The sequence below is a fragment of the Pempheris klunzingeri genome, chromosome 15 (genome assembly GCF_042242105.1).
Source record: "Pempheris klunzingeri isolate RE-2024b chromosome 15, fPemKlu1.hap1, whole genome shotgun sequence".
In the NCBI taxonomy this organism is placed as follows: domain Eukaryota; kingdom Metazoa; phylum Chordata; class Actinopteri; order Acropomatiformes; family Pempheridae; genus Pempheris; species Pempheris klunzingeri.
Genome location: NC_092026.1, coordinates 14,072,976 through 14,098,646, shown reverse-complemented (window position 1 = coordinate 14,098,646; position 25,671 = coordinate 14,072,976). Strand labels below are relative to the sequence as shown.

Here is a 25,671-nt window from a genome sequence, read left to right as displayed (position 1 = left end):
ATGTCTCTAGAGCACTGCAAAGTACTTGGAGATACCACAGATGCCACAAGTTGAGAAAATAGCCCTACTTTGCTTTATAATTTTTCCATGATATTGTCAGAACATTTCAGCTAAGCTTAAAGTGCCTAATTTTATGTAAATGTGCACACCCCACTGTGATTTTCTGTTATTTGTGATTGGTTGTTATTTGAGATATATGATTATTGATTCTTAGAAATTCTCTTTTGCCCTTTGGAGGAGCACGCAGACTTGAACAGGGATTTGCTGAGCAGCTGCAAGTGATTATGCGTGGTATTATGGTGGGCCTGAGTCTGAGCGTTGGTTCAGTGTTGACCTTGAGGCGCAGGCTTTTGGGCTTTCTTTAACTCTATTTTAAGAACAAGAGATTTGTTTTATCTCTCTCTATTTTGGTAATCACCTCACCTCAACTTTCCAGTTTTTAGGCCCTCTGCCACGACACCTCATAGGTCCCCAGAGTGTTTCTGCTTAAGCCAGCCATGCATGCTCAGCGATAAAACTGCTCTGTGCCCTACCCCGTGGCTAGCAAAGAAAACATTTCTTATCATCTTAAGGCTCCTTTTGTCCAAACTCTGCACTTCCTGTTTCCTCATTTCCACACGGACCCCTGGCTTACATCATAATAAACCTCAAACCATCAATCTCACTCCTCTTCGTCTAATGGAAAAGTAAAATAGTGACATTGCCAGTCCCTTATTTAGTTTAGGGAAAAAATCATCAATAAATCAAATGGTTTGACAAAAAAAAAGAAAAAGTCTTTACTCATTGTGCATGACAAGGCTAGGCAGACTACCACTGAAGCTAGCGAGGTAGCCGCGCAAGAATGGCAAAGAAAGTGCAGCCAAAATTTGAGTTGAAGTTACTCAACACAAAGCACATACAAAGCAACACACCCACGAAGAAAGAGGGCCGCAACTCTCAAATTTGTGTACTGTGACATACTGTTGTTTAGTGAGCTAACCCATTAGCACAATACACAGCCTCTGAGCCGAGAGGGCAGAAACTCTGAGCCAAAGGTAACATTACATTTGTGACAACTAGTTTGTTTGTGACTATGTGATTGTGGCATTTAACAGAGTTGTTTATTTGTCAGACTGAAAGGCTGGGCGAGGCTGCCAGTCAGTGGTTGTGTATCGAACATACAAGGAGAGGTGTGTTATTTTTGGCTTTGGATACTTTGAAAATCTGCCCACTCTTGCAAGTCTGTCCAATGTTGCAGACCCTGCCTTTAATACTATGTGTATATATAAGTAATATAAGAACTACAGTTACATGAAGTACAATGTCCCATGAATCCACTCATTTTTGTAAGAAAAAAATGGAAGAATACAATGTTGTGCAACAGCTTGATGATATTTTATTAAGCACTACAGGTTGTGAATAGTGATGGTTGAGGGGATCTACAGTAACACAGCACACAAAAGGATTTCTGCAGGCTCCAAAGCTTCACTCCTCATCAAACCCTTTCTGTAGCAGTCGGGGGAATGTTGGAAAGAAAGAAAAAGAGAAACAGCTGTTACATCTTCAGATTAGTACTGCTTTAGTGCCACAAAGCAATGCATTCAATAATAAACTAATGTAAACTGAAGTACTGGCATTGACCCGACACATATCTATACTAGTACTTGAAGAGCTGGGCATCATTAAAGTTAAAAGCAGCCACCACAGAGCAGCATGTGTCAGGGTCAGATGCTGTGCTTCTGCTACAGAGTGCATGCTTCACACCTTGGAGCCAGCGTCGCGGCTCTTGGCGCGCAGCTTGTTGACCTGAGTCTCGGCGATGTCAGCTCTCTCTTCAGCCTCGTCCAGCTCGTGCTGAAGCTTGCGGAACTTGCCAAGATGAACATTAGCCTGTTCCTCCTGTTATGGTTCAATAAAAAGAAATGTAGTTACACGGTGAGCGGAGGAAGCTAAATGAAGGCCTGACATCACACATTTCCACACTTACAGCTTCCTCAGCAGCTCTCTTGTAGGCTTTAACTTTCAGCTGCAGCTTATCCACCAGATCCTGGAGTCGGGCAACATTCTTGCGGTCCTCCTCAGTCTGTGGAAATAAGAGACAATGTCACAATTGCAAATGATCTTAAAAACCCCACATGAAGATTAATAAAGCTAAGAGCATGCAACAAACCTGATAGGTAAGTTCCTTGATGCGGCGTTCATATTTACGGACACCCTTCACAGCTTCAGTGCTTTTCTTCTGCTCCATTTCCACCTCATTTTCCAGCTCCCTCACCTGGTCAGGGACAATAATTTTTGGTAAACTTTCCTAACAACCCATTCGACATCACAAATGTATAAGAAATACTCACCCTGGCCTCGAGCTTCTGCACCTGCTTCTTGCCCCCCTTCATGGCGATCTGTTCAGCTTCATCCAGACGGTGCTGCAGGTCTTTGATAGTTTGATCCATGTTCTTCTTCATACGCTCCAGGTGAGCGCTGGTGTCCTGCTCTTTCTTCAGCTCTTCTGCCATCATGGCAGCATCAGTGATGGCCTTCTTGGCCTTCTCCTCTGCGTTCCTGCACTCCTGCACCGCTTCCTCCACTTCAGTCTGGAGCTGGGATGTATCAGCTTCCAGCTTCTTCTTCTGGTTTAGCAGGCTGGTGTTCTGGTTGAATGCAAAATTAGATTAGAAAATCCCTCAGTACATTGACAGCAATAGAAAAGAGCAGTGCCAGCTTACCTGTGAGTGCAGTAGCTGCACCCTCTCGCTAACATCCAGCAGCTCTTGCTCAGCAAGCTTGCGACCTCTCTCAGTTTGCTCCAGAGCAGACCTGAGCTCCTCCAGTTCGGCCTGAAGCAGGTTGTTGCGTCTCTCAACAATGGCAATGTTTTCTTTAAGATCATCATTGGCACGAAGAGAGTCATCAAGCTGGAGCTGAGCATCCTGGAACATTTTAAATTACTGATTACAAAGATACCATAGTAATGATAGTAGCAAAAAAGTACATCAGCTTAGTCTCCTAGTTTTACCTTCAGATGTGCATGAACAGATTTAAGTTGTTTCTGGGCCTCAGCCGCCTGCCTGTTGGCCTGGCTGAGCTGGATCTCCATCTCGTTGAGGTCTCCCTCCATCTTCTTCTTCAAACGGAGGGCCTCATTCCTGCTGCGACACTCAGCTTCAAGAGAGCTCTGCAGGGTGTCGATCATCCTCTGCAGGTTCCTCTTGGACTGCTCCATCTCCTCATCTTTCTCAGTTAGTTTACGCTCCATGTCAGCCTTAATCTGGTTGAACTCAAGCTGGGCTCTCAGAATCTTGCCCTCCTCATGCTCAAGGGAAGCCTAAGATAGATATCAGGAGTTTGTGAAATAACATATATTTCGAATTGATTTACAGCTTCATTTTGGACTACAGGATTTAGTTGTACCTCTACTTCCTCAAGGGCAGACTGAATTTCACTCTTCTCCTGATCCAGCTGCTTACGGACCTTCTCTAACTCATGAATGGTTTTTCCACCCTCACCAAGTTGCTCAGTGAGGTCAGAAATCTCCTCTGTGGTTGAAAAATAGTTGTATTTAATTGGTATTTTTTTGTACCTGGAAAGTGTATGTATTGCCTGCTAAACATATCCATTGATGTATTACCCTGCAGATTCTTATTCTCTCTCTTCATGGTCTCCAGATGTTCAAGAGATTCTTCGTAGGAATTTTTCAGTTTGAAGAGCTCGGTGCTCAGAGACCTGGCTTCTTTCTGAGAGCTCTCCAGCTCACACTGAGACTCCTCATACTTCTGTTTCCACTCACTCAGGACCTGTCCATTGAGAAAGAAAGTTTAGATCACCACATTGACCTCGGACTGCTAAACGTTTGGACACATCTTCTTATTCAATGTTTTTTCTTTATTTTTCTTATTTTCTAGGATTAATTGTTGATTAATTGTAGATTAATATTGAAGACATTAGAACTATGAAGGAGCACATATGGAATAATGTAGTTAACAAAAAAGTGTTAAGCAAACCAGAATATGTTTTATATATTACATTCTTCAAAGTAGCCACCTTTTGCTTTGATGAAAGCTTTTCACAGGCATTCTCTCAGTCAGCGTCATGAAGTCACCTGGAGTGGTTTTGAATTAACAATGTGTTTGAGACCATCACTTGTGATGTGCAGAGGTAGGGTTGGTGCACAGTTCTATACAGTGAAAAGCCCTATTCAATTACTGCTCTAATCCATATTATGGCAAGAACCACCAAGTATCTACCAACTACGTAAAGAGAAACTACCTGGAAAATTTCAAAAACTTTCAACGTGTCCTCAAGTGCAGTTGTGACAACCATCAAACGCTGGTTTCTACATGTGTGGTTCCCACTGTGAAGCATGGAGGAGGAGGTTCATTCAAAATTCAAGGCACACTAAACCAGCATGGCTACCACAGCATTCTGCAGCAACATGTCATCCCATCTGGTTTGTGCTCAGTGGGACCATCATTGGACAATGAGCACAAACACACCTCCAGGCTATGTAAGGGCTGTTTGACCAAGGAGGAGAGTGATGGAGTGCTGCGTCAGATGACCTGGCCTCCACAATCACCTGACACTAACCCAACTGAGATGTTTGGGATGAGATGGACCGCAGAGTGAAGGAAAGGCAGAAAGAAAAAAGCAACTCCTTCAAGACTGTTGGAGACTGTTGGTGACGACATCATTGAAGCTGACTGAGAGAATGCCAAGAGTGTGCAAAGCTGTCATCAAAGCAAAAGGTGGCTACTTTGAAGAATCTAAAATAAAAAACATATTCTGGTTTGTTTAACACTTTTCTGTTTACTACATTATTCCATATGTGTTCCTTCATAGTTCTAATGTCTTCAGTATCAATCGACAGTATAGAAAATACATAAAAATCATTGAATGAGAAGGTGTTTTATTATTAGATACTGATATACCTTGTCAAAGTTTCTTTGCTTTTTGTCCAGGACAGCAGCAGCAGCATTAGACCTCTCCACGTCCACCATGAGATCTTCAATCTCATTCTGCAGTCTGTGTTTGGTCTTCTCCAGGGAGGAACATTTAGCATTCACTGCTTCAACAGCCTCCTCAGCCTCCTGCAGACGCTGAACCAGCTTCTTTCTAAACAGAGTGGAGATACAGGAGATTAAGGAGATACAATTGGGGAATAACATGCAACAAACTTTCCCAGGTGGATTCAAAGTGGAGATGTTGCAGTTAATATATATGCTACAGTGTGTTTCAGGGCAAGCTACCCATATCAATCAATATAAAGCTATCAATATAAACATAATTTTCCCATGATTTTTTTTATTATTTCAAACTGTTAACTCCCTGGAATTGCCATTATGGCTGCTGGTCATAACCTAGGGGCTCCCTCATTCATTCAAGTGCGTCAGTTTGATTATGGCTGGTTATCCCTATCCATGATTGTGAGACCATATTTATTTGAATCGGAGTATACACAGGAGGCTAAATCAGATGGAAGAGGAAAGATAAACAGGTTCATCCTGTACCTCAGGAAACTGGTGGTTTGTCAGTTGTTATTTAGCTCAGTCTGTCCTGTTCCAGCCTCCATCCACCTCTCACCCCACCCACCCCACCCCCCAGGAACTTAACAACCCTGCCATTCTCCATCTGCCCAGCAGATGTCCTCAGAGCCTGATTCACCACCTCATCCACCTGCTCACCACTTCACATTCCCAAATCACTCTAACCCGCTGACAGACCTGTCTCTCAGTATCTCATCAGTCCTTTGGAGCATATAACAAGATGTTGTCCTGGCCACCTGCACCCATACATGTACCTGTTCCTCATCCTGATTTCTGATGTCTGTTATCTGCTACCTGTGCTTCAACCTGGTGCTTGTTGATTACCTGCCTGCCTCTCCATCTAGATTAATTTCCTTCTTTGTACTGCATTTTGTTTCTGAATGTAAGCCTCATTGTTTTTACTCAAGTTCTTTTTCTTTGATCTGTTCTGCTTTAGTGTCAGCACATCCGTCCTCAGTCCTATTGCCTCATGTACACAGTGGGACCTGTTGATGCCAGACTTTGGAAATTTAGAGGTGACCACAGATAAGTGACCTCAACTGTGTGCAGTAAATGCAGCAAATGTATTTGCAGCTCTAAACAACATTGTCATCCTGGAGACTGTTTCACCTCCCCAAAAGCAACAGGAAGGGAAGGTCAGGAAGAAAAGGCAGCAAAATCAACGGGAGGAAAAGGCCAGGTGGACCAGACCGTCCATATGTTACGATAAAGCAGTTTTATATGAGGAGTTGCAATATGTGTGATCGACCAGCAATGTTTCATCTTACATTGCAAAGTGGGCTGAGCAAAAAAGCCTAGTATATAGATCCCTGTACAAATCTGTATTACATCATGTGAGGTTCGTGTTCTTGTACTCACTTGGCCTCCTCCAGTTCCTCAGTTCTCTGGATGGCATCAGTTTCGTACTTAGTTCTCCACTGAGCCACCTCAGAGTTTGCCTTGGACATGCTGCGCTGCAGTTCAGCCTTGGCCTCCTGCTCCTCCTCATACTGCTCCCTGAGCAGGTCACAGTCATGACGAGCAGACTGCACTGCATGGGCTAATGCATTCTTGGCCTGGATTGATATTGATATGTGGGTGTTTCTCTTGGAAATGCAACTGCTTTTGAGACGTAAAGATATATATTCATATATTACTTTTATATTTTTTTCCATTTTCATACCTTTATTTCCTCTTCTAGTTGTCTTTTTAGGTCTTCCAGTTGCTGATTGTAGGAATTCTTCCCTCTGGTCAGCTGAGAAATGAGCGATTCTTTCTCCTCCATCTGTCTTGAAAACTCATCTGCATGGGCAAAGGTTAGGTTTAAAATTGCTCTACATGAAACAACTTTATTATTTCAAGTGAAAATAGTATAACGCTGACCGTTCTCAGCTTGAAGCTTGGCTTTCTGGGTGGTGAAGTCATTAAGGGATCTCTGACATTCATCACACTTGTTCCTGTATTCATTCATTTGGTCTTCCAAACTTCTGCAGGTCTTCTCCAAATTAGTCTTCAAAAGAAATATACCACAGTTCACAGCCTTCATTTACTTCTGCTCTAATACTATGGGGTATTTAAAGCAAGTGGACATTTATTCACTACTTTGCACTCATAGTTCCAGCTTTGAGGGAGAGATTTTATGTTGTATGTTAACAAATTATGGAGCTGTTGATGTTCACAGTTTACTGCTCCATGCACATACCTTAGACTTAACTATGTGCTCCATACTGGAGACCACATCATCCAGCTCCAGTCTCAGCTCACTCTTCTCCTTCTCCAGTTTCTGCTTGACTCTCTGCAGGTTGTCAATCTGCTCTCCCAGGTCAGCAACACTGTCAGCTTGTTTCTTCCTGAGTGTGGCAGCCGTGGCTTCATGCTGCAGAGTGGCCTCTTCAAGGTCTCTGCGGAGTTTCTGGAACTCAGCCTCCCTCTTCTTGTTCATCTCAATCTGGGCAGAAGTTGCTCCACCAGCCTCCTCCAACCTCTCACTGATCTCCTCCAGCTCTCTGGCCAAGTCTGCTCTCTGCTTCTCTACCTTGGCTCGGGCAGCTCGCTCTGCCTCAAGCTCTTCTTCCAGCTCCTCTACACGGGCCTAGTGTCACAACATTATGTTTAGATATAGAATAAAATGTAATCATTTAATATTTAAGTCCAACTAGTGCACATTTTACCTGCAGCTCTTTCAGCTTCTTCTGGAGTTGAATAATGATGGCCTGTTCATCTTCAATTTTGCCACTTAGCTGGCTGATTTCGAAGTCTTTCCTGCATCATTTTGTTTAAGCAGTGTTAGCTAATTAAAAAAAACAGTTTACCATACAGAATGAACAGTGCCATGATGAATGTATACTTTTTCAGGCGCTCTTCCAGCTGTTGCTTGTCATTTTCTAAATCCATTAAAGTCTCCTGGGTCAGCTTTAAATCTCCCTCCAGTTTCCTCTTTACTCTCTCAAGATCCATTCGAACCTTCTTCTCTTGCTCAAGAGATCCTTCAAGCTTAATGCAAATGCACATGATTACAACATTTGTGACTTGCAATGTCATCTATTATTAGTATTACAATTTTGATATGGATTCTTACATCGTCCACTTGCTGCTCCAGTTTAGCCTTGGCCTTAGTCAGAGTGTTGACTTTGTCTTCTTCACTCTGCAGGTCATCCAGTGTTTGCTGATGAGCTTCCTGTAAGGCTTTCTTTTCCTTTGTCAACTTAGCAATGATTTCATCCAGAGCTGCCATCTCTTCGACCAGGTTCTTAACCTGGGGACCATGAATAGATAAAAGATGAATTAGTTGATGCCTCGTGAAGTTGCCGATCTGTGTTGAAGCAAATGGTTAAGTTAGACGTCATACCTTGTTCTCAGTGGCATGCTTCTCTTTCTCCACTTTAGCCAAAGTTAACTCTAAGTCATCGATGTCTTTCTTTAACTCAGAACACTCATCCTCCAGCTTCCTCTTCTTAGCAGTCAGTTCAGCATTCATCTCCTCCTCATCCTCCAGTCTTTCTGTCAGCTCTTTGGCTTTTGCCTCCAGTTGAATTTTATTTTTGATCAGCCCCTCGCATCTTTCTTCAGCATCACACAGATTATCTTGCTCCTGTCAAATATTCAGTCACATTAGCACATGTTTTAATGATGTGTTGAATGAAAAAATGTCAATATAGTGCCATTCTCACCGCTTGAACTTGGAGCTGCAGGTCATTCTTCTCTTGGAGAAGAGAAACCATTTTCTCCTCTAGTTCCTTCCGACGAGCTTCGGACTTTGCGTAAGCCTCTTTCAGCTTCAGGAACTCTTCCTTCATGTTGGCCATCTCCTTTTCTGCTTCAGCTGATCTCAGCAGAGGTTTGATCTTGAAGTACAGCTTCATCCAGGGCCAATTCTTGACCCCCATGAATGAACGGACATTCCACTGGATCACTAATAATGCATCTCTGATGAACAAAATAGAAGGTTTCAGTTAAACATACAAATCACAAACCCTTAATCCTTCAATCTTTATTGCCCAATATCGGCTGGACACAAAAGATACCTGCGTTCCACCATCTTCTGATACTCAATACGTGACAAAAGACCACGGGATCTGGCTTGAATAGCAGTGATGATTTTGGAGAGACGCTCGTCTCTCATCTCCTCAAGCAGACCCAGCAATCCAGCCTTGAAGAACACCTAACAACACCAATGGGTATGTTACTGCCTTGTCATCTTTTTAATTTCTCCCCAGAATTTTAACGTTTCCAAATATCAGAACAACTGCTGATGATACCTTAGTGTGTCCAAACTTGTACTGATTATGATCAATATCCAGAGATCCAAGAAGCTTCTCAGCTCCCTTCCTGCTGTCAATGAACTGACCCTCAGGAATGGCAGCAGGATTGAGAATGCGATATCTGAAAAACAAAACAGAGAAAATACCTTGTGAAGTAGCATTTAGCCTCTGTTTGGAATTATACAGTATCGGACTTGAATTAAGTAATGCCTCTGTTTGAAATCTCCATAGAGGATCCTGTTGGGGAAGCCCTTTCTGCAGATCCTGATGCCTTCCAGCACACCGTTACAGCGCAGCTGGTGCATCACCAAAGGGTTCTCCATGGCCCCAGGAGTCTTGGTCTCATTGGGGATGATGCAGCGCACAAAGTGGGGGTGAGTAGACCTCAAGTTGGTCATCAGCTTGTTCAGGTTCTCCTTTTAATGTGGTGCACAATACACTTATAAATACAGGTTGTTAAAGCATTCATCATCATATGCATTACCATAGTACAGGATAAAAACAATATGCAATCATAAACAATACCCTATGAAGAGCAGATACAGTCTGGAAGGATGATCCCTTCTTCTTCTTCTCTTTTTTGCCTTCAGCACCCTCAGCCATAGCTGTTCAGAAAAAAATGATGTAGCTTAAAAGCCGAACAAAAATAAAACAGTCTAACCCACATGCAAAATATTCATACCTGAATCAGCTCCTGCATAATTTGCAAAGAGGTTGGCTAGTAGTTTAAGATTAGATTTCTGGTACAGCGCAACAACAGTCTCATTCAGAGGATCCTTGTTCTTCACCAGCCAGTTGTTGATATTATAATCAACCGTTCCAGCATAGTGCATCAGGGCAAAATGGGCCTCTGGTTTCCCTTTGACAACTCTGGGCTTCTGAAAGTTACTGGATTTCCCCAGATGGTTGTCATAGAGTTTAGCTTTAAAGGTGGTGTCAGAGGCTTTGGGGAACATGCACTCCTCTTCAAGGATGGACATGATACCCATGGGCTGAGACAAAAAATATAGGTAGTTTTTAAAATTGTTGTTTTTATCAATTTTCATTCATGAACATGCAAATAGCTCAGTATCTCACCTTTTCAATCAGGTCAATACAGGCCTGCAGGTCCATACCAAAATCAATGAAAGTCCATTCGATGCCCTCTTTCTTATACTCTTCCTGCTCCAGCACAAACATGTGGTGGTTGAAAAACTGTTGCAGTTTTTCATTGGTGAAGTTGATGCACAGCTGCTCAAAGGTGTTGAACTGTAATGGGAAAAATAAAGATTGTCCATCCATTTTACGCTGAATCAGGGCTGGTTTATTGTGTGATAAGATAACACTTACGTCAAAGATCTCAAATCCAGCGATGTCCAGTACACCAATGAAGTACTGGCGAGGCTGCTTTGTCTCTAGTGACTGGTTGATTCTGAATACCATCCAAAGGAACATCTTTTCATAGACAGCCTTGGATAGTGCTCCAACGGCATAGTTCACCTGTGGAACAGTTGATATATTTAATGCCGAGCCTACATATAAATAAAACCTAACTTTCATGTGCAGTTTTTTTCATGCAATCTGTCAGCGTTAGCAATATAGAAAACATAATGTGTTCATGTATTGAGTATAGAAACTTTTTTTACAGTAAAGATCTAAGTTGACTTTCTCTGTGTCTTACCTGAGCAACATTTTGTCCCTTGGTGACCCACTCATTTCCTACTTTGACTCTGGGGTGACAGAGACCTTTGATGAGGTCAGCAGAGTTCAGGCCCATCAGGTAAGCTACTTTGTCAGCCACTGGCAAAGGAAAGATATACATATGTCACATATGTCTCTACCTATCTAACCTGAGATTGGGCATGCTCTCTCAGCTTTTGTGTCTTTCTCTTTAGGATTCCTTGACACACTTGGTTTGTCCAAACATTGGTTTTGTCTGCTTCATTTACATAAATATAGATTAAATAACAGAAAAAAACTCACTGTATCAATGGCAACACAAACTATATTCTCCATATTGACCATGAAGTTAAATAGTTTAAACTCAACATTAAAACCTTCATAAAGGTAGGATTTTCTGCACTGTTGTATTCTACATTAGTTACAGCTAATAGACTGGCGACTGAGTGTGTGACAGTTGAAAAGTTGTATTTCATCAAATGACTATTAATGTTTAAAATTAGTCCACATTGTGTCTTATTTAAGTATTTGCCAAAATGAAAATGATAGATGAGCAACAGGTCTGCCTAACATACAAACCAGTACATGACAAAATGCTAATCTGAATGGTGTACCTGACGTGTCTTTCCTTGACATGCTATATGAACACGGCATAATAAATTGTGCATTTTTCATAATCTCTAAAGTTTATAGTTTACAATTGTATCACTGTTAGGGATGCTGGATCTGAGCTGTACCCAACCACTTGTAAAAATAGCCATAATAATGATGCTAATAATAATACACATCACCATATAACAGCCCCCCCCCCCACCTTCAGTGCCATCAGCCTCTGCCTGCTCTTCTCGCTGCTTCTGCTTAAACTTCATGTTGCCATGATGCATGATGGAACCGATCAGCTTGTAAATACTGTTCTTCTCTTCTTGAGTGAAGCCCAGCACATCAAATGCTTCCTGAATGAGATCAAAAAATTTCATTCTGGTTTTTTCTTACTTGATTATGAACTGATGTTTCACTAAAAGAGTTATCTCACATCAGTGGCCATCAGCTCTTCAGAATCATTGATAGAGGCTACTGTTGTCTCTCCCTGGGAGATGAAGGCGTAGTCGTATGGATTGTTTGTGATGAGCAGCATTTCTAAAAAGACATTCACAAAGTAGAAAACATTTATTTTATGATACAGTGCATGATACAGTCCAGTGATAAGCCTATACTGAATGCTGTACACTTACCCAGAAGCTCAGGCTTTGCCTGAGACAAGATCTGGTAGAAAATGTGGTAGTCCCTCTCAGCTTTGAGCTGAAAGGTCACGCGAGACTTTTCGAGCAAGTCTGTAGGAGGGATAGTGTACGTTATTTTATTGTTTACCTGTATAGATGCAGGTTTACCTGTAATAACCTGTACTCTTTCATAGAACAATACATCTTTTAACAGGTTTATGCACAAATAACACAATTACCACAAAACAGAGACTTTATAGGTTTATGTATTCTGAATTCAATTCATATAGTGTGTGTGATGTTGTAGACTGAAATTCTGTCCACAGTGTACTCTGCCTCTCACATACTAGGAGACCACGTAACCCTACAAAGGATAGTTGCCTTGGAAAATGGATGGATTTAGTTTAACTTACAAGTTTCGATGTCAGCAGAGGCCAGCTTTCCTCGGTTGTCAAAATGAATTCTAATGAATTTACCCTAAGAGGTAAAACAGTTTTCATTTAATTTCTAATATGAAGAAAATAACAGTCAGTCTAATCAAGTAGCCGCGCTGCAATCGCACAGACACTCACAAATCTGGAGGAGTTATCGTTCCTGATGGTCTTGGCATTCCCAAAGGCCTCCAGAGCAGGGTTAGCCTGAATGATTTGATCCTCCAGGGTACCCTATCAAAGAGGAATATTGTGTATGCTTAATAGTCATTAATGTTTACGGCTATCCAAAGAGACTTTATCAACCTCCTGTGGCACCAAAAGTTACCAAAAGAACTTCTTAATCTAAAATCGTGTAACAGAGGAGCTGTTGAAAGTTGAAATCATGACATTCCTGCTATTGTTGGTGAGTTTGTGATTTGAAGTTTGATTTGTCACCAGTGCACAAAGATTGCTTAGCACTGTCACTCACACCAGGATTTTAACTGGGAAAGTCAAAGTTGAAGGGATTGAGAGTTGGTGGTGACTCAGATATTCATGCAGCCGTCTTTTAAGCCAGTTTAAGATTTACCTTGTCTTTGGCATTGGGGTCTTTCTTTATGCCTCCAGCTGCAATACTTGCAAAGTACTGGATGACTCGCTTTGTGTTGACAGTCTTTCCTGCACCAGATTCTCCACTGTAATTGCAAAATCAATGAATCAGTACTTACAGAGGCATAGTATAATAAGATCTGGAGCAAGATTTTATACAGAGCATCTTATGTAGTCCATGGCAGCATATAGTGTCACTGATGCGTTTCAAGTATAAGATATTACGTACGTGATCAGAATTGACTGGTTCTCACGGTCTACAAAAACAGATTTGTGAAGAGTACAGTTTTGTTAGTATCAAGATTCAGCATTGTTACATGTAGCAGAATTCACCCAAATCATTATCTGTCTTTTTTACCTGCCAGCATGTACTGGTAGGCATTGTCAGAGATGGAGAAGATATGAGGAGGAGCTTCACTCCTCTTCTTTCCTCTATAGGCAACAACCACCTCCTGGTTGTAGACTGGCAGCCACTTGTAGGGGTTGACAGTCACACAGAAGAGCCCAGAGTAGGTCTGAGATTGACAGAAAAATCATTACTGTGTTGAGAAAACTAAAGCCAGTGGATTTCATCTAAAATTAGTGCAAAATCAGCCACGAACACGTCGTTTTATTGTATCTAGCTTTTAGCACAAGGCTCATTCAACACAGTTGTGGGCTGTAACTCACATAGATCATCCATGCTGCATAGCGTTCTTTGAGGTTAAACAGCACGGCTGGTTCGTGGAGGAAGGTCAACATGGCCATGTCCTCGATCTTGTCAAACTTGGGAGGATTCTGTTGCAGAGTCTGGGAGTCTTTCACAGTCACAGTCTAGCAGAAATGAATGCAGTGTTCTGATTACTATGTACTGGTCAAATACATTTCACTTAGATTTTACCGTGTCATTTTTATAAGCGTACACAAACATTCAGACAGGGTCTGTTACCTGTATGTACTAACCTATTATCACCAACGTTGCTCGTCTAACATTACAAAGCATGCCACACGTTACTATTGTCAGATGCTCAGTAGTGACTGGAGACACTCAGGCTCCCATTTAAACTTGTATTTACACTCACTCAAGGACAGATGCTTTAAATCACACATAGATTTACACTCAGATTAACACTTGCTCACAGACAAGGACTCACAAGCTCAAACTCACATCTAATGTGTTTCCCGTGCTGCTCTAAACGACCCTGATGACTGGACTAATTAAAATGACTAAACTATTATTTAAATGGAGGTTATTTTTCTGGAACAGAGGTTTCAAGAGCACTGAAGAATGAAACTGAGCAGTATCTGGTTTTGACAATGAGTATCTTTTCCCATGTTAAGTAGGTTAAGGCAAAACATATTCATCAACTGGGATCTAATTCATTCACAGAGCTTTTAGAGTCTGACATGCCTTGTACTTATTGTTACAATTACTGTATTATACTTTTCTACATGTTAAACTTCAACTCCAAGATGATAGTAATTATCATTGCACCTATGATAAGAACACCCTGCATGTTGTTGATATCAAATGTTTCAGTGGTGAAATGTAACCACTGACCTTCCCATGCTGCGTCTCGACAGTGACCTTGTCTCCATCTCGGCTGGTTATCGTTGCCTTTACAAACTCTTCCACAGGATCCGGAACAAAGCATTCCTTCTTTATGTCAAAGAGACGTGTGGAAGCCTCCATGCGCTCCCTGTCCGACTTCCTCAGGTACGAGGCAGCCAGCCCAAACACAGACATCTCTGCATCCCCCATGGCTGCACTGTATTACATACAGTTAATAGTGACATAGTAGTAAGACTTCACTCTGTCTGTATCCGACACTTCAGCTTAACATTTGTATTACGATACTTTTCCACAATTGATTACAAGGAAAAATCTATTTTTTTTCTGTTAGTCATAATATATGAGTCATTCACTCTATAATATGAATTGCTTTGAAAGGAATCAGGAGAATTTACCAGTAGGTTCAGCTCAGGTGATAGCTGAGCCTTCAGAGTAAGTCGCTGATCTACATGGGCAGAGAAAAAGTAATAAGATATTTAAGGTTATTGTAAAATGTCTGAATTACAGCAGCTTATTCACATCAGCATTTGTGGAAATAAAACATAAAACCTTTTGTTTTACGTACGTATTAGTTTAGTAAATCAGTTTCACCTAGTTTATTTAAACATTCAAGTATATCTGACATAAAAATATTTTAATTTGGTGTAGTATACATTCTGTTAAGTAAGATCATATTCAAACCTGTTAACCTTGAATCTAGACAATAGAAAACTACATTATGATAAACAGCATGAATACAAAATACAACCAGCTGTGCTGACTTACAGAGGCCAGGTGAAGAGGAGGCAGCTGCTAGACCTGCAGCGAAGGCAGGGATCAAATATATAACCCTAGATAACCCTTCCTTACAAGGCCAAGGGCATCCCCTTGACCTGCTAACGCACACACACACACACACACACACACACACATACACACACACACTAGGAGGTTCACTTCTTCTACGCATACCCCTCACACACATTGCGGTAATCGCCATCACTTTCATCACTTATGACAGGGCTCTCTACGGCTCTCATGATGTCTGGCTGCCCTCTCTGCACACATCCAAATAATGTGATTTTTCGGGAGGAGTGCCAGGAACTTTCTCCTGCATAACTAGTCTGTGACTCACCCAGTCATAGCCTCTCTATCTCTAGTTCTACCACACTTTTTTGTCACCTGTTGTGCTAAATTCTTTTTCCAAGTGAGGACTGGTTGTGGACAGAAACCAGATTCTATTTATTGCCTGTAAGGAGGAGCAGCGTGCAACAAGAAAGGTATGAATTGCTACCTAGGTCAAAAATAAAACTACCTGCCGATATACTTTATATCAAGTTCATGTTGTTTTCAGTTTATTTGTTTGCTATTCTCACTCCTGCACACTTATATTGACTCAACACTAGTGAGGTCTGGGTAGGAAAACTTTTTTTGCTCTGAAAAACAGCTCATAAACAGCAGGGAAGTGTAGTAAATAGGAATATTAAGAGACCCTGCTGTCATTTTCTATTGATGGTAAACTGTGGTCTGCCTTCACTATAGATTTGAACTAATTTGATTATGTTGAGAAAATAAAATGATTAAATACAGCAATCAAAATGTTGTGCACAGCCCACTTTTTAATATTTATAACATTCTAGGATATCTGCACACTGTCGTGGAACCTCCATAGTACAGAAGACATCTTTACCATCTCAATGGTCCATCTCAAAGTAGAAGATGTTGTATACTCACTATACTCTTTGGTATTACAACTAATAATGAAGGAAGACGAGACCACGGAGAGTTTCACGTGTCGGGGTACTTTACTTTCTTAGCTTCAACTCAGGACGGATAACAATGACGTCAACACAACACAAGGGGGTGTGTGACTATATGTTAAAGGCATAACTCTGGGTATCAATACACAACAGAAGACACCACAATTCTTTTTAAGACCACAAACCTGACCCTCCCCAGAAAGTCTGCCCTGTGGAGAAACCTCACCGAGGCCTCACCATAACAAACACTTTGTGTGAGATGAGGTAGTTGATAAGTTTATCTGATAAGAACTCCATAGAACTTAGATTAGTGACGAACTTCTGTGGTTGTGTGTCTTGGACACTTGGATAAGGGGATGAGCAAAGTTGGTGGTCAGTTAACAACGTATAGAACGCCACAAACCTGTAAGGTCTTCAACTTCAACCTCTAGAGAAAATGGTACTATATCCTATTGAGTGAAGAAAGCTGTCAGGTGGAAGAAGCAGGCCTTGTAGGCTTGCTCGGTCCAAAAGGCCAGAGGAACTGCAGCATATAAACAAAAACTGGGGTGTCTGCTCACTTCAGAGAGACGACAGAGAAGGGCTTCAGTTGGCCTCAAAGATAATCTGGCAAAGTATCAGAAGACTCATGAAGGGGAGACAGGGTTTTTAGGCTGTTCTTTGCAGCAGAGGGGGCTTGTGACTGGGGATACTATCAGGTCAGGACAGAAAGGTTTTGGAATCCTCTAAATCTGAGCAGAGAAACCTGTCAGGAGGAGGCAGAGACAGAAGATTCAAGGGAGGGAAGCTTGCCCATTTCTCTGGTGTAAATCACTGAGCTCTGCAGGAGCAAGGCACCAGATTAGCTCTGACACCCTTGGAAACATTTGGGCTGTCTTCCTTGACACACATCTTCTATACTGTGTGGCTGTTGGGACTGGCAAACAGGTGGCAGGATGATGGTTCCCATTTTTCTAAAAGGCTGAAAGATGTGCTCCAATTATGAGGTATCACACTGCTCAGCCTCCCTGGGGACACTCTATGCTCCAGCTGATTGCTGAGCCTCTCGTTCAGGAGGAACAATGCAAATGCCAACTGTGGTCAAAGGATTTTGACGTATTTTGTGACTGCGTCCCCCTGTGGCGAGGATAATGGGCATTGAAGCCACTGACACAAACTATCCAATTCTTGCACAACTGGATGAGAGCTGCTCTCTGCAATAAGTAAGAGCATCACTGGGCTCCACCACAGTTTTGCCTTGTCAACAGTTCTGTTTGTGATTTCCATGGACAAAATCTGTAGGCACAGCTCGCAAGTGGAATGTGTCCAATCTGCTGATCTCAGGATTATATCTCTGATCATAATTCTGCTGTCCTTATCAGACTGTGACCTGCCACGCACGCGGGCAGTGTGAAGCAGCACCTCCAAGTCTGAGGGCATGATACTCTGACAGACAATGGTGAATGGCTCCCTTCAGGTTAGTAATCAGTCACTGCCCCAAGAGAGGGAATTCAAATAGCTAGAACCTATCTCTGCTCTCGCTGGACAAGGTGGGATATGAACAGGTCAGCAGTCTATTACATAGCTGACATACTATATAGACAGACAACCATTCACACTTGCATTCACATCTACGGGCCATTCAGAATTGCCAGTCAATGTAACATGCATGTCTTTGGACTTCGTGAGAAAACTGGGGCACTTGAAGGAAGCTCATACAAGCACATGGAGAGCATTCAGACTCCAAACAAACAGGTCCCAGCCAGCCAGGATGTTTGAACCCAGAATCTGCCAAATGGACCTGAAAATGAACACATGTCAGGCTTTGGTTCTGATTTACATACTGCAGGCTACATGTGGTTAGCATCCTGTCAGCAACCAATACCGGCACATCAGCGCACTGCACATAGCCCTATGGGCTGATGAAATACAGCTGACAACAGATGGACAGACTTCAAAGAAATGAATACTGACTGATGAAAATTTAAATTAGTCTGCAGCCAGATTCTATCACATGATCATCAGCTGTTCAAGAGCAGTTGTTTCAGACATTAACACTGAAGGACGAAGCCTCTTGCATTTTTGTTAGCTGTAGCTCCTTTGAAATAATCACCTCTTTTAAGGTCCAATAACCTTACAGACATTGTTGGTTATACTGTAAAACTGGACTGTCTTTACTTACCTCTATGCATTTGATCTTGTTTTTTTTTACTTTAAAACAGTATACAAATGTATACTCCAGTCCATCAATTGTAAAGATACATGCACGTATGTGATAAAAATACATTGATTCATTTCATCACTCTGATTGGGGCTTAAGTAATAACGGATCATCAACCTCAGCTTCCTGTTCTTTCAATCAATCAATCAATCAATCTTTATTTATATAGCGCCAATTTATAACAGCGTTATCTCAAGACGCTTTCCATAAAGAGCAGGTCTAGACCAAACTCTTTAATAAGAGAGAGACCCAACGATTCAGGAATTCAAAATGAAGGATTCAAGAATCCCCACATGAGCAGCATCAGATATTATATTAGCCAACAGTGGCAGGAAGAACTCCCCTTTAACAGGAAGAAACCTCGAACAGAACCAGGCTCAGAGAGGGGCGCTTTCTGTCAGGGTCTGTGTTGGGTGGAGGTTGGACAGAGAGACAGAGAGAGAGAGAGAGACAGACAGAGAGAGAGAGACAAAACAAACAGCAACCAACATACTAACAGCAGCTATAGCACTGACAACAGGAGTGTGACTAAAAGATTAGCAGTATGTTGATATTGAAAAACATGACGAGTGGTCGACGATCCGCAGCAGTGATTCATGAAGCAGAGAACCACATCAGCAGGACCAGGACCAGGATCCACAGGAACCAGAGAACTACAGCAGGAGAACTAGGACCAGGATCCACAGGAACCAGAGAACCACAGCAGGAGAACCAGGACCAGGATCCACAGGAACCAGAGAACCATAGCAGGAGAACCAGGACCAGGATCCACAGGAACCTGAGGGATGAGAAAAGCACAGAAAGGCTCCGGGGAAGATACCAAGTTAGTAGCAGACATTAAGCGGACATGAGACATAATGATGGAGAGGAAGAGGAGGAGAGAGAATAGAGAGGAGCCCAGTGCATCATGGGAGTCCCCCGGCGGTCTAAGCCTATAGCAGCATAACTAGGGGCTGCTCCAAAGCCTGAGCCAGCTTTATCAAAAAGGAAGGTTTTTAGTCTACTCTTAAATGTAGAGAGGGTGTCTGCCCCCCAAACCCAAACTGGAAGGAGATTCCACAGGAGAGGAGCCTGATAGCTGAAAGCTCTGGCTCCTGCACTACTTTTGGAGACTTTAGGAACCACCAGTAGGCCTGCATTCTGGGAGCGCAGTGCTCTAGTGGGGTAGTACGGCACTATGAGTTCTTTGTTATTACTATTACTACTATTATTTATCTATCCAACCATCCATCCATTGTCTATGCCCCATTGTGAAGGGTTGCAGTGGGGAGGCTGAGTGAGAGGCAGGGTACACCCTAACTGGTCACCGGTCAATCACAGGGCCAACACATAGAGACAGACAACCACTCACACTCACAGTCACACTCACACCTACGGGGCAATCTAGAGTCACCAGTTAAGCTGCATGTCTTTGGACTGTGGGAGGAAGCCGGAGTACACGGAGAAAACCCCACGCAAGCACGGGGAGAACATGCAAACTCCTCACAGAAAGGATTAAGATTCAAACCACAAACCTGCTAACCACTGCACCACCATGCTGCCTTATTTACTTATTTATTCATTTGTATGTTCATTTCCATTTCTATCCTATTTTACACACACACACACACACACACACACACACACACACACACACACACAATGTCTATTCATGTCTACAATGAGGAGCTTTCCATCATCAGTTATTAGTTGCTGGCAGCTGTAAGGCCAGCCAGCCAGAGCTGCCTCTGCTTAACACAGAGTTTCAGGTTGGAGCTGCCATTAAGCAACAGGGCGTCTGGCAGATAAGGAATTGTTTTGAACGGCGTGCAGTCTGCCAATAGATAGAGGCTTACAGGAGGCCTTACGTAAGGAGGAATGTATTGTTGAAACCAGTCTGCTCGGGATGGTCAGAGCTGGATGAAATGGATGTGCTCTTGCATTGCTTTGTTGGCCACAGCAAAGTCTTTGCATGCAAATATGATCATCTTTCCTTATTTCAGCTCTACATTGACAGATGTCACTTTTTCTCCACACACAGGATTTGATTGGGTGCTGGCTGATTGGTTCAAAGATCTGTTTAATAGCAGATATTTTTAATCTTTGGGCTTTTGAGAGGGTGTAAAGTCATTCACGTCTTCAAGCCATAAAGTCACAATACTTCTCATCAGTAAATCCAAAATGCATCATATGGTTGAAAAAGTAATAGATTCCAAGAATTCATTGTTTTTGTCTTGATAATTTACAATAAATCAGCGAAAAAGGCCCTGTTGAGTACAGAGTAACTTTCCACTACTCTATGAGTAAAATAAAAGTCCCATTCTACTCCTAGACAGTGATTGCTCTATCTATAGAAAGTTGCACTCAGCTTGTCCACTCATCATTTTGGTATTAGGCATACGGGCAGTTTATTAATACTCTGGATGTGATGGATATTAATAAACCTTTTGTTTGATACCTCACCTGACCCCCACTGCCTTCCGACGCGCGCACACACCAACTGGACTGTGTTTGAGCCTGTTTACTGGCCACACAATCAGTGGCACTTTCCACCTGATAGCAGCCAAAGAGATAAGAGCTCACTGAGCTGAAGACACAGTCATGGGAAGAAAATACCAGGCTGGTATATCGCAAACACTCAAGGTTTTAAAATGCTTTTACGACGTTGAATATTTGAAAATGTTCAGATGAATATTGGTGCAAATCACAGTGTACTGTCCCCTTGGACTGCTGGTTTTCTATGCCAGATCATCTTAGGAGTAAATTGCTTTCCCGACACTATTCAGCACTGATTGTGTAAGTGCAGGAAGTATTTGTGACATTGTACTCTGTCATTAGAACTGAATCCAGTCAGTAAAAAACATTCTGGCATATTTTTTGTCTTTCGGTAGGAATGAGCACGAGGCCTGTCTGTCCTTTTTGGCTCTCTGTTTTGGAACATTTTCAGCAGCATAACAGGGCAGAGCAGATCAGGCAGGCAGCTGTTTGTGTTTTCACTCAGTGTTTTATGGAGGATTAGAGGTGAGATCATACACAGTCACTGTGGCTGCTTGGACGCCGCTCAGAGACCATATTTAGATTTAATGGATGTGTTCTGGGAGAATATGTGGCGCTACATCCTCCTTCGTTTAATTAAAAACACAAAACGATAGTTGAAGGACACTGACGAGGATCCAATTGACAAAGTGGACCTAAACTATCATGTCACCTTACCTTATCATACACTTTTAATTACATGATGACACTATGACTTAGCATAAAACTATAGGATGTTCAGGGTCTAAAGAGTTGTTGCTGTGCAGCAGGAAAATGGTACGGTGAGGGTAAGTGAGTGGACTTTCTTTCATCAGTGGTTCCATAAAATGAAAAAAAATTCCATAATGTTTTGGCAGCTGGGCTAAGACACTTTGTTTTTGCTCTCTTATAATGCTAGAAAAAAAAATCTATCATACATTTTGTTTTGTATTTTTTGTATTTAATAGTATGCTTTTGTAACGTTCCCTATTAAAAGTTGTTCTCCTCCCTCATTGAAAAATGTATAAATGTGTAAATATTCATTTCTACTGGACAGTGTCAAGTTTCCACATCTGTCCACAGCTTCCAAACTAGTTTCAATGTCAAAATCCTGCTCTTCTGTACACGCCTCAGATTTAAGGTGAGCACAGAGAAGCTTTCCCCTGTCAGTAGATGAAGGTGAAAACAAACCCTGCGCGTACAGTACATCATTCTCCACAGTGAAGCTGAAGCATCACACTGAAGTAGCAAATGTAAAAATCTTTTTTGAGTAGAGCGGAACAGAAATCAGCACATGATATTTGTACTGGTTTGTTTTCCGCTCCATGTTGGACCAACTTTAGCCCCTAAACAGCTGCCCCAGGTGCTGGCGGTGACTCAAAGAGCCTGTAGTTGTCAGTGCTTCGTAAATCTGCTGAATAGTTTACGGGTTCCAGCAGTGTTTAGTGGCACTGATATCAGGGGATGGTTAGGGAAGGTCTGCATCATTTCATCTGAATGATCTTTAATCTATTCCTGTATCATTCTGGCACTGACCAGAATTAGCATGAACATTGCTTTCCTTTGGGATACAACCTTATTGTGCCCTGCATATCTCAGCTGAATGTCTCTCAAACCATAAACCTCCACAGTTCAGCATGTGTAGGTGTAGGTGTAGTCCTGCGTGATGGTTCCATCGCCTCACGCTGTGCACATCAAGCCTGAATCAGACATCCTGGTGGAGCAGCGGGACACCAGACAGTCGTCGCCTGATCACCACTGCTGCCTTCAATCGTGACAATAATAATAACGTGTGTTTAATGAGGGTTTGAAACCATTCTTAGAAAGCAGGTAGAGTTACTGTTCCATTCACCTGCTGACATAACAACACATTTACAAATTTAGGTACTGTACTGTACTGTACTTCCCTGAGAGGACTTGTCCACTGCTGTGAGGTCCCCCCCCCAGAGTACTCATTATACTTGTTATAATTGTTGTTAAAGTCAACAACTTTTATTATGTTCCTAAAACTAATCAATCAATCAATCTTTATTTATATAGCACCAATTCATAAGAAGTGTTATCAAAGAAAGGAAAAACGGCAATTTAACGGGAAGAAACCTCGAACAGAACCAGGCTCAGAGGTGGGGGGGGCTTTCTGTCAGGGTCCGTGTTGGGTGGAGGTTGGACAGAGAGAGAGAGAGAGAGGAGGGGGGTGGGGTGCAGCTTTCATGACATTAATGTGGCATGCACCGTGTGACCTGGTTAGCAAAGCTGTTTGGACAGCAATACTGATGGTAAAGTTAGATATTTAAGTGTGTGTGTGTGTGTGTGTGTGTGTGTGTGAGTGTGTGTGAGAGAGAGTGAGAGAGACAAATGCCCTAATGCCCTAACATGTCCACCGTAATGCTTCCATAGGTTTGCTGGGTAATGAGTCACTATTGCATCACATGAATCAGAGAAGTGAGGATTGTTACAGGTGGGAATAAACCATATAATATACTTCACTAATGCTGTGAAACTGTTTTGTTGGAGTGAACTGTAATGTCACAGTTGATTCACACAGCGGCACTATGTTCTTCATGAATTCATGAATTTAGCAGTCTGTCTGTGATCTAAAGCCAATGAATGATCGATGATGATCAATAAACAATGGACGCATTAAACACCTAAGTCCAGGTAACAGTGCCGATGAAGTATTTCTCCATCAGACCACCAAATCTTAAGGCTTAGTTTATTCAGTACTAACTGAATCCATCCCTCCAGGGGTTTTCCATCACACCATGAAAGGTCGTATTATGTGCCTATGACAAACAGTGAATACAGATTGTGTCCAGTATCATGTGTGACATTTTACGGTTGGCTGGTCGCACTCGGCTCCTTCAGCCAACATATGGAACCTCTCTCTAATTCCTGTAGGTGTCAGCATGCAACACAAATGTTATGGTGGTGGGCGATGCCACGTCATACATTAGTCGAGTCTCACTCTTGGGGGTGCTGTTGCATTAAAAATATCAATATTAGAACCACTGGATGACATGAATGTCTGTGAGGCAGCAAACTCTGAATACAGTGTAAGTAACAGTCACACTGCTTTGTTCTCAGTAGTAAAATAGGCACAAAATTGTTGATATTTCAAATTGTTTTTTGCACCGGGATTTTCAAAACATGTTCAAAATATGTTTTGTATGTGTTATAAATACATGCAAAAGCAGTCAGGGAAAAAAAACTGCTATGTTCAGGGTGGAAATAAAGAGTTTTGCACAAAGGTGACTTTATTGTGTTTTCTGGAAATTAAGACCGATTGTCCACATATGTGGACATAATTTTTCTCTAAAACTACACCATGTAAAAAGATGATGCTTAGGTTTTCTACTTATCAGGGTCCAATAAGCCCAAATAGCAAGGAGAAATAAAAAATGCATATCAAATAAGAGCTCAGGTCTTAAGAGGTTAACTATCTGACCTGACCTGTATATTCATCACTGCTGGCTGTCCGTTTCAACCATTAAACTAACTGTTTAAAGTCCTCTGCTCACTTTTTACATGTTCTCAGTCGACTCAAGATGTAGTTATATTTGTTATGGAAACCGCAGAAGTACACACATGTAACCCTGGTCAATTGCTGAACTATGTGACCAGAGAAACAGAATGAAAGTCCAACAGAACAGTAATTATCATATCTGCATACATGTGTCATTTATCTGCATATATTAAAGAAACAAAATATGAAAAACAACTTTAAACACAATCAGTCATACAGCCTCCAACGTGATTGGGAAATTGAACATTTATTGCAGGGCCAGTGTATTAGGTTACATTGCAGTTTAGATGTGCTCCTATGTCACAGTGTCTGGTCACTGTGTGTGAATAGCTCTTTTTATGTGAAGTCTTGCTGCAGAGTGAGGGAGGCAGTAGGGACAAATTATACAGATAGCCCCTTTAAATATCTGAGGATTACTTCTAGCAGTAAAGGAAGCAAGAAGTACAGTTTCCTCTAATCTGCACTAAATGATGATTATGGATTAACCTCAGATACTTTTTTGTCTTCAAACATACGAGCATTAGATCTTTTTTTTTAAAAGAGGGTAACTGTGTGCTTTCTTCTATCCATTTGCAACATGCTGACATTCTTATGAGGCGACGTAACAAGCAAAGTGGTCAGTGGATGTAACTTCACTACACTATTCAGCCTCTCGGCACACGACTGGAGAGAGCACTTCAAAATTAGGTCGACCTTTATTTATGGACAGACACCAGGCAGGTTGAAAGCAGAACCTGGGTGCAGCTCAGCAATTTCAGAAATACAAAGTCCAACAAGGGGCAGAAGATTATAGTTATAGTATATGAATAGGAGATAACGGGATGGTGCACCAAATAAGAGGAACCTGCCTAATGTTGAATTACACACCTTTTAATCTATGTTTAGGTTATGCTTTATAGATGTGACATTTACTACCCTGCATTTGTGTGAGATAAGACATGGCTTCAGTGTCTTGTACACCTCTCAAGGCATTGTAGGCCAACACAACTCCTCCAGGAAAGGGTTGT

The 25,671-nt window shown here is 41.9% G+C and overlaps 1 protein-coding gene across 1 annotated transcript; it reads right to left on the bottom strand.

Moving 5' to 3' along the window:
• Nucleotides 1-1,357: 1,357 nt before the first annotated feature.
• LOC139214642 (myosin-7-like) lies at nt 1,358-14,898 on the bottom strand. The gene is made up of 37 exons (XM_070845543.1): nt 14,698-14,898; nt 13,827-13,970; nt 13,516-13,672; nt 13,387-13,414; nt 13,138-13,243; nt 12,708-12,800; nt 12,549-12,612; nt 12,148-12,246; nt 11,949-12,052; nt 11,730-11,868; nt 10,917-11,035; nt 10,586-10,735; nt 10,334-10,504; nt 9,939-10,248; nt 9,782-9,861; nt 9,467-9,672; nt 9,254-9,377; nt 9,020-9,156; nt 8,666-8,921; nt 8,344-8,586; nt 8,074-8,250; nt 7,843-7,988; nt 7,667-7,757; nt 7,198-7,587; nt 6,879-7,005; nt 6,679-6,797; nt 6,375-6,571; nt 4,902-5,085; nt 3,605-3,770; nt 3,388-3,512; nt 2,993-3,301; nt 2,703-2,906; nt 2,331-2,627; nt 2,150-2,254; nt 1,967-2,062; nt 1,744-1,878; nt 1,358-1,485 (listed from the first exon to the last, which is right to left on the bottom strand). Exons 1-37 carry the CDS (start codon nt 14,896-14,898, stop codon nt 1,465-1,467), a joined length of 5,820 nt encoding a protein of 1,939 aa, XP_070701644.1. The 3' UTR covers nt 1,358-1,464.
• Between the last annotated feature and the right edge of the window lie 10,773 nt (nt 14,899-25,671).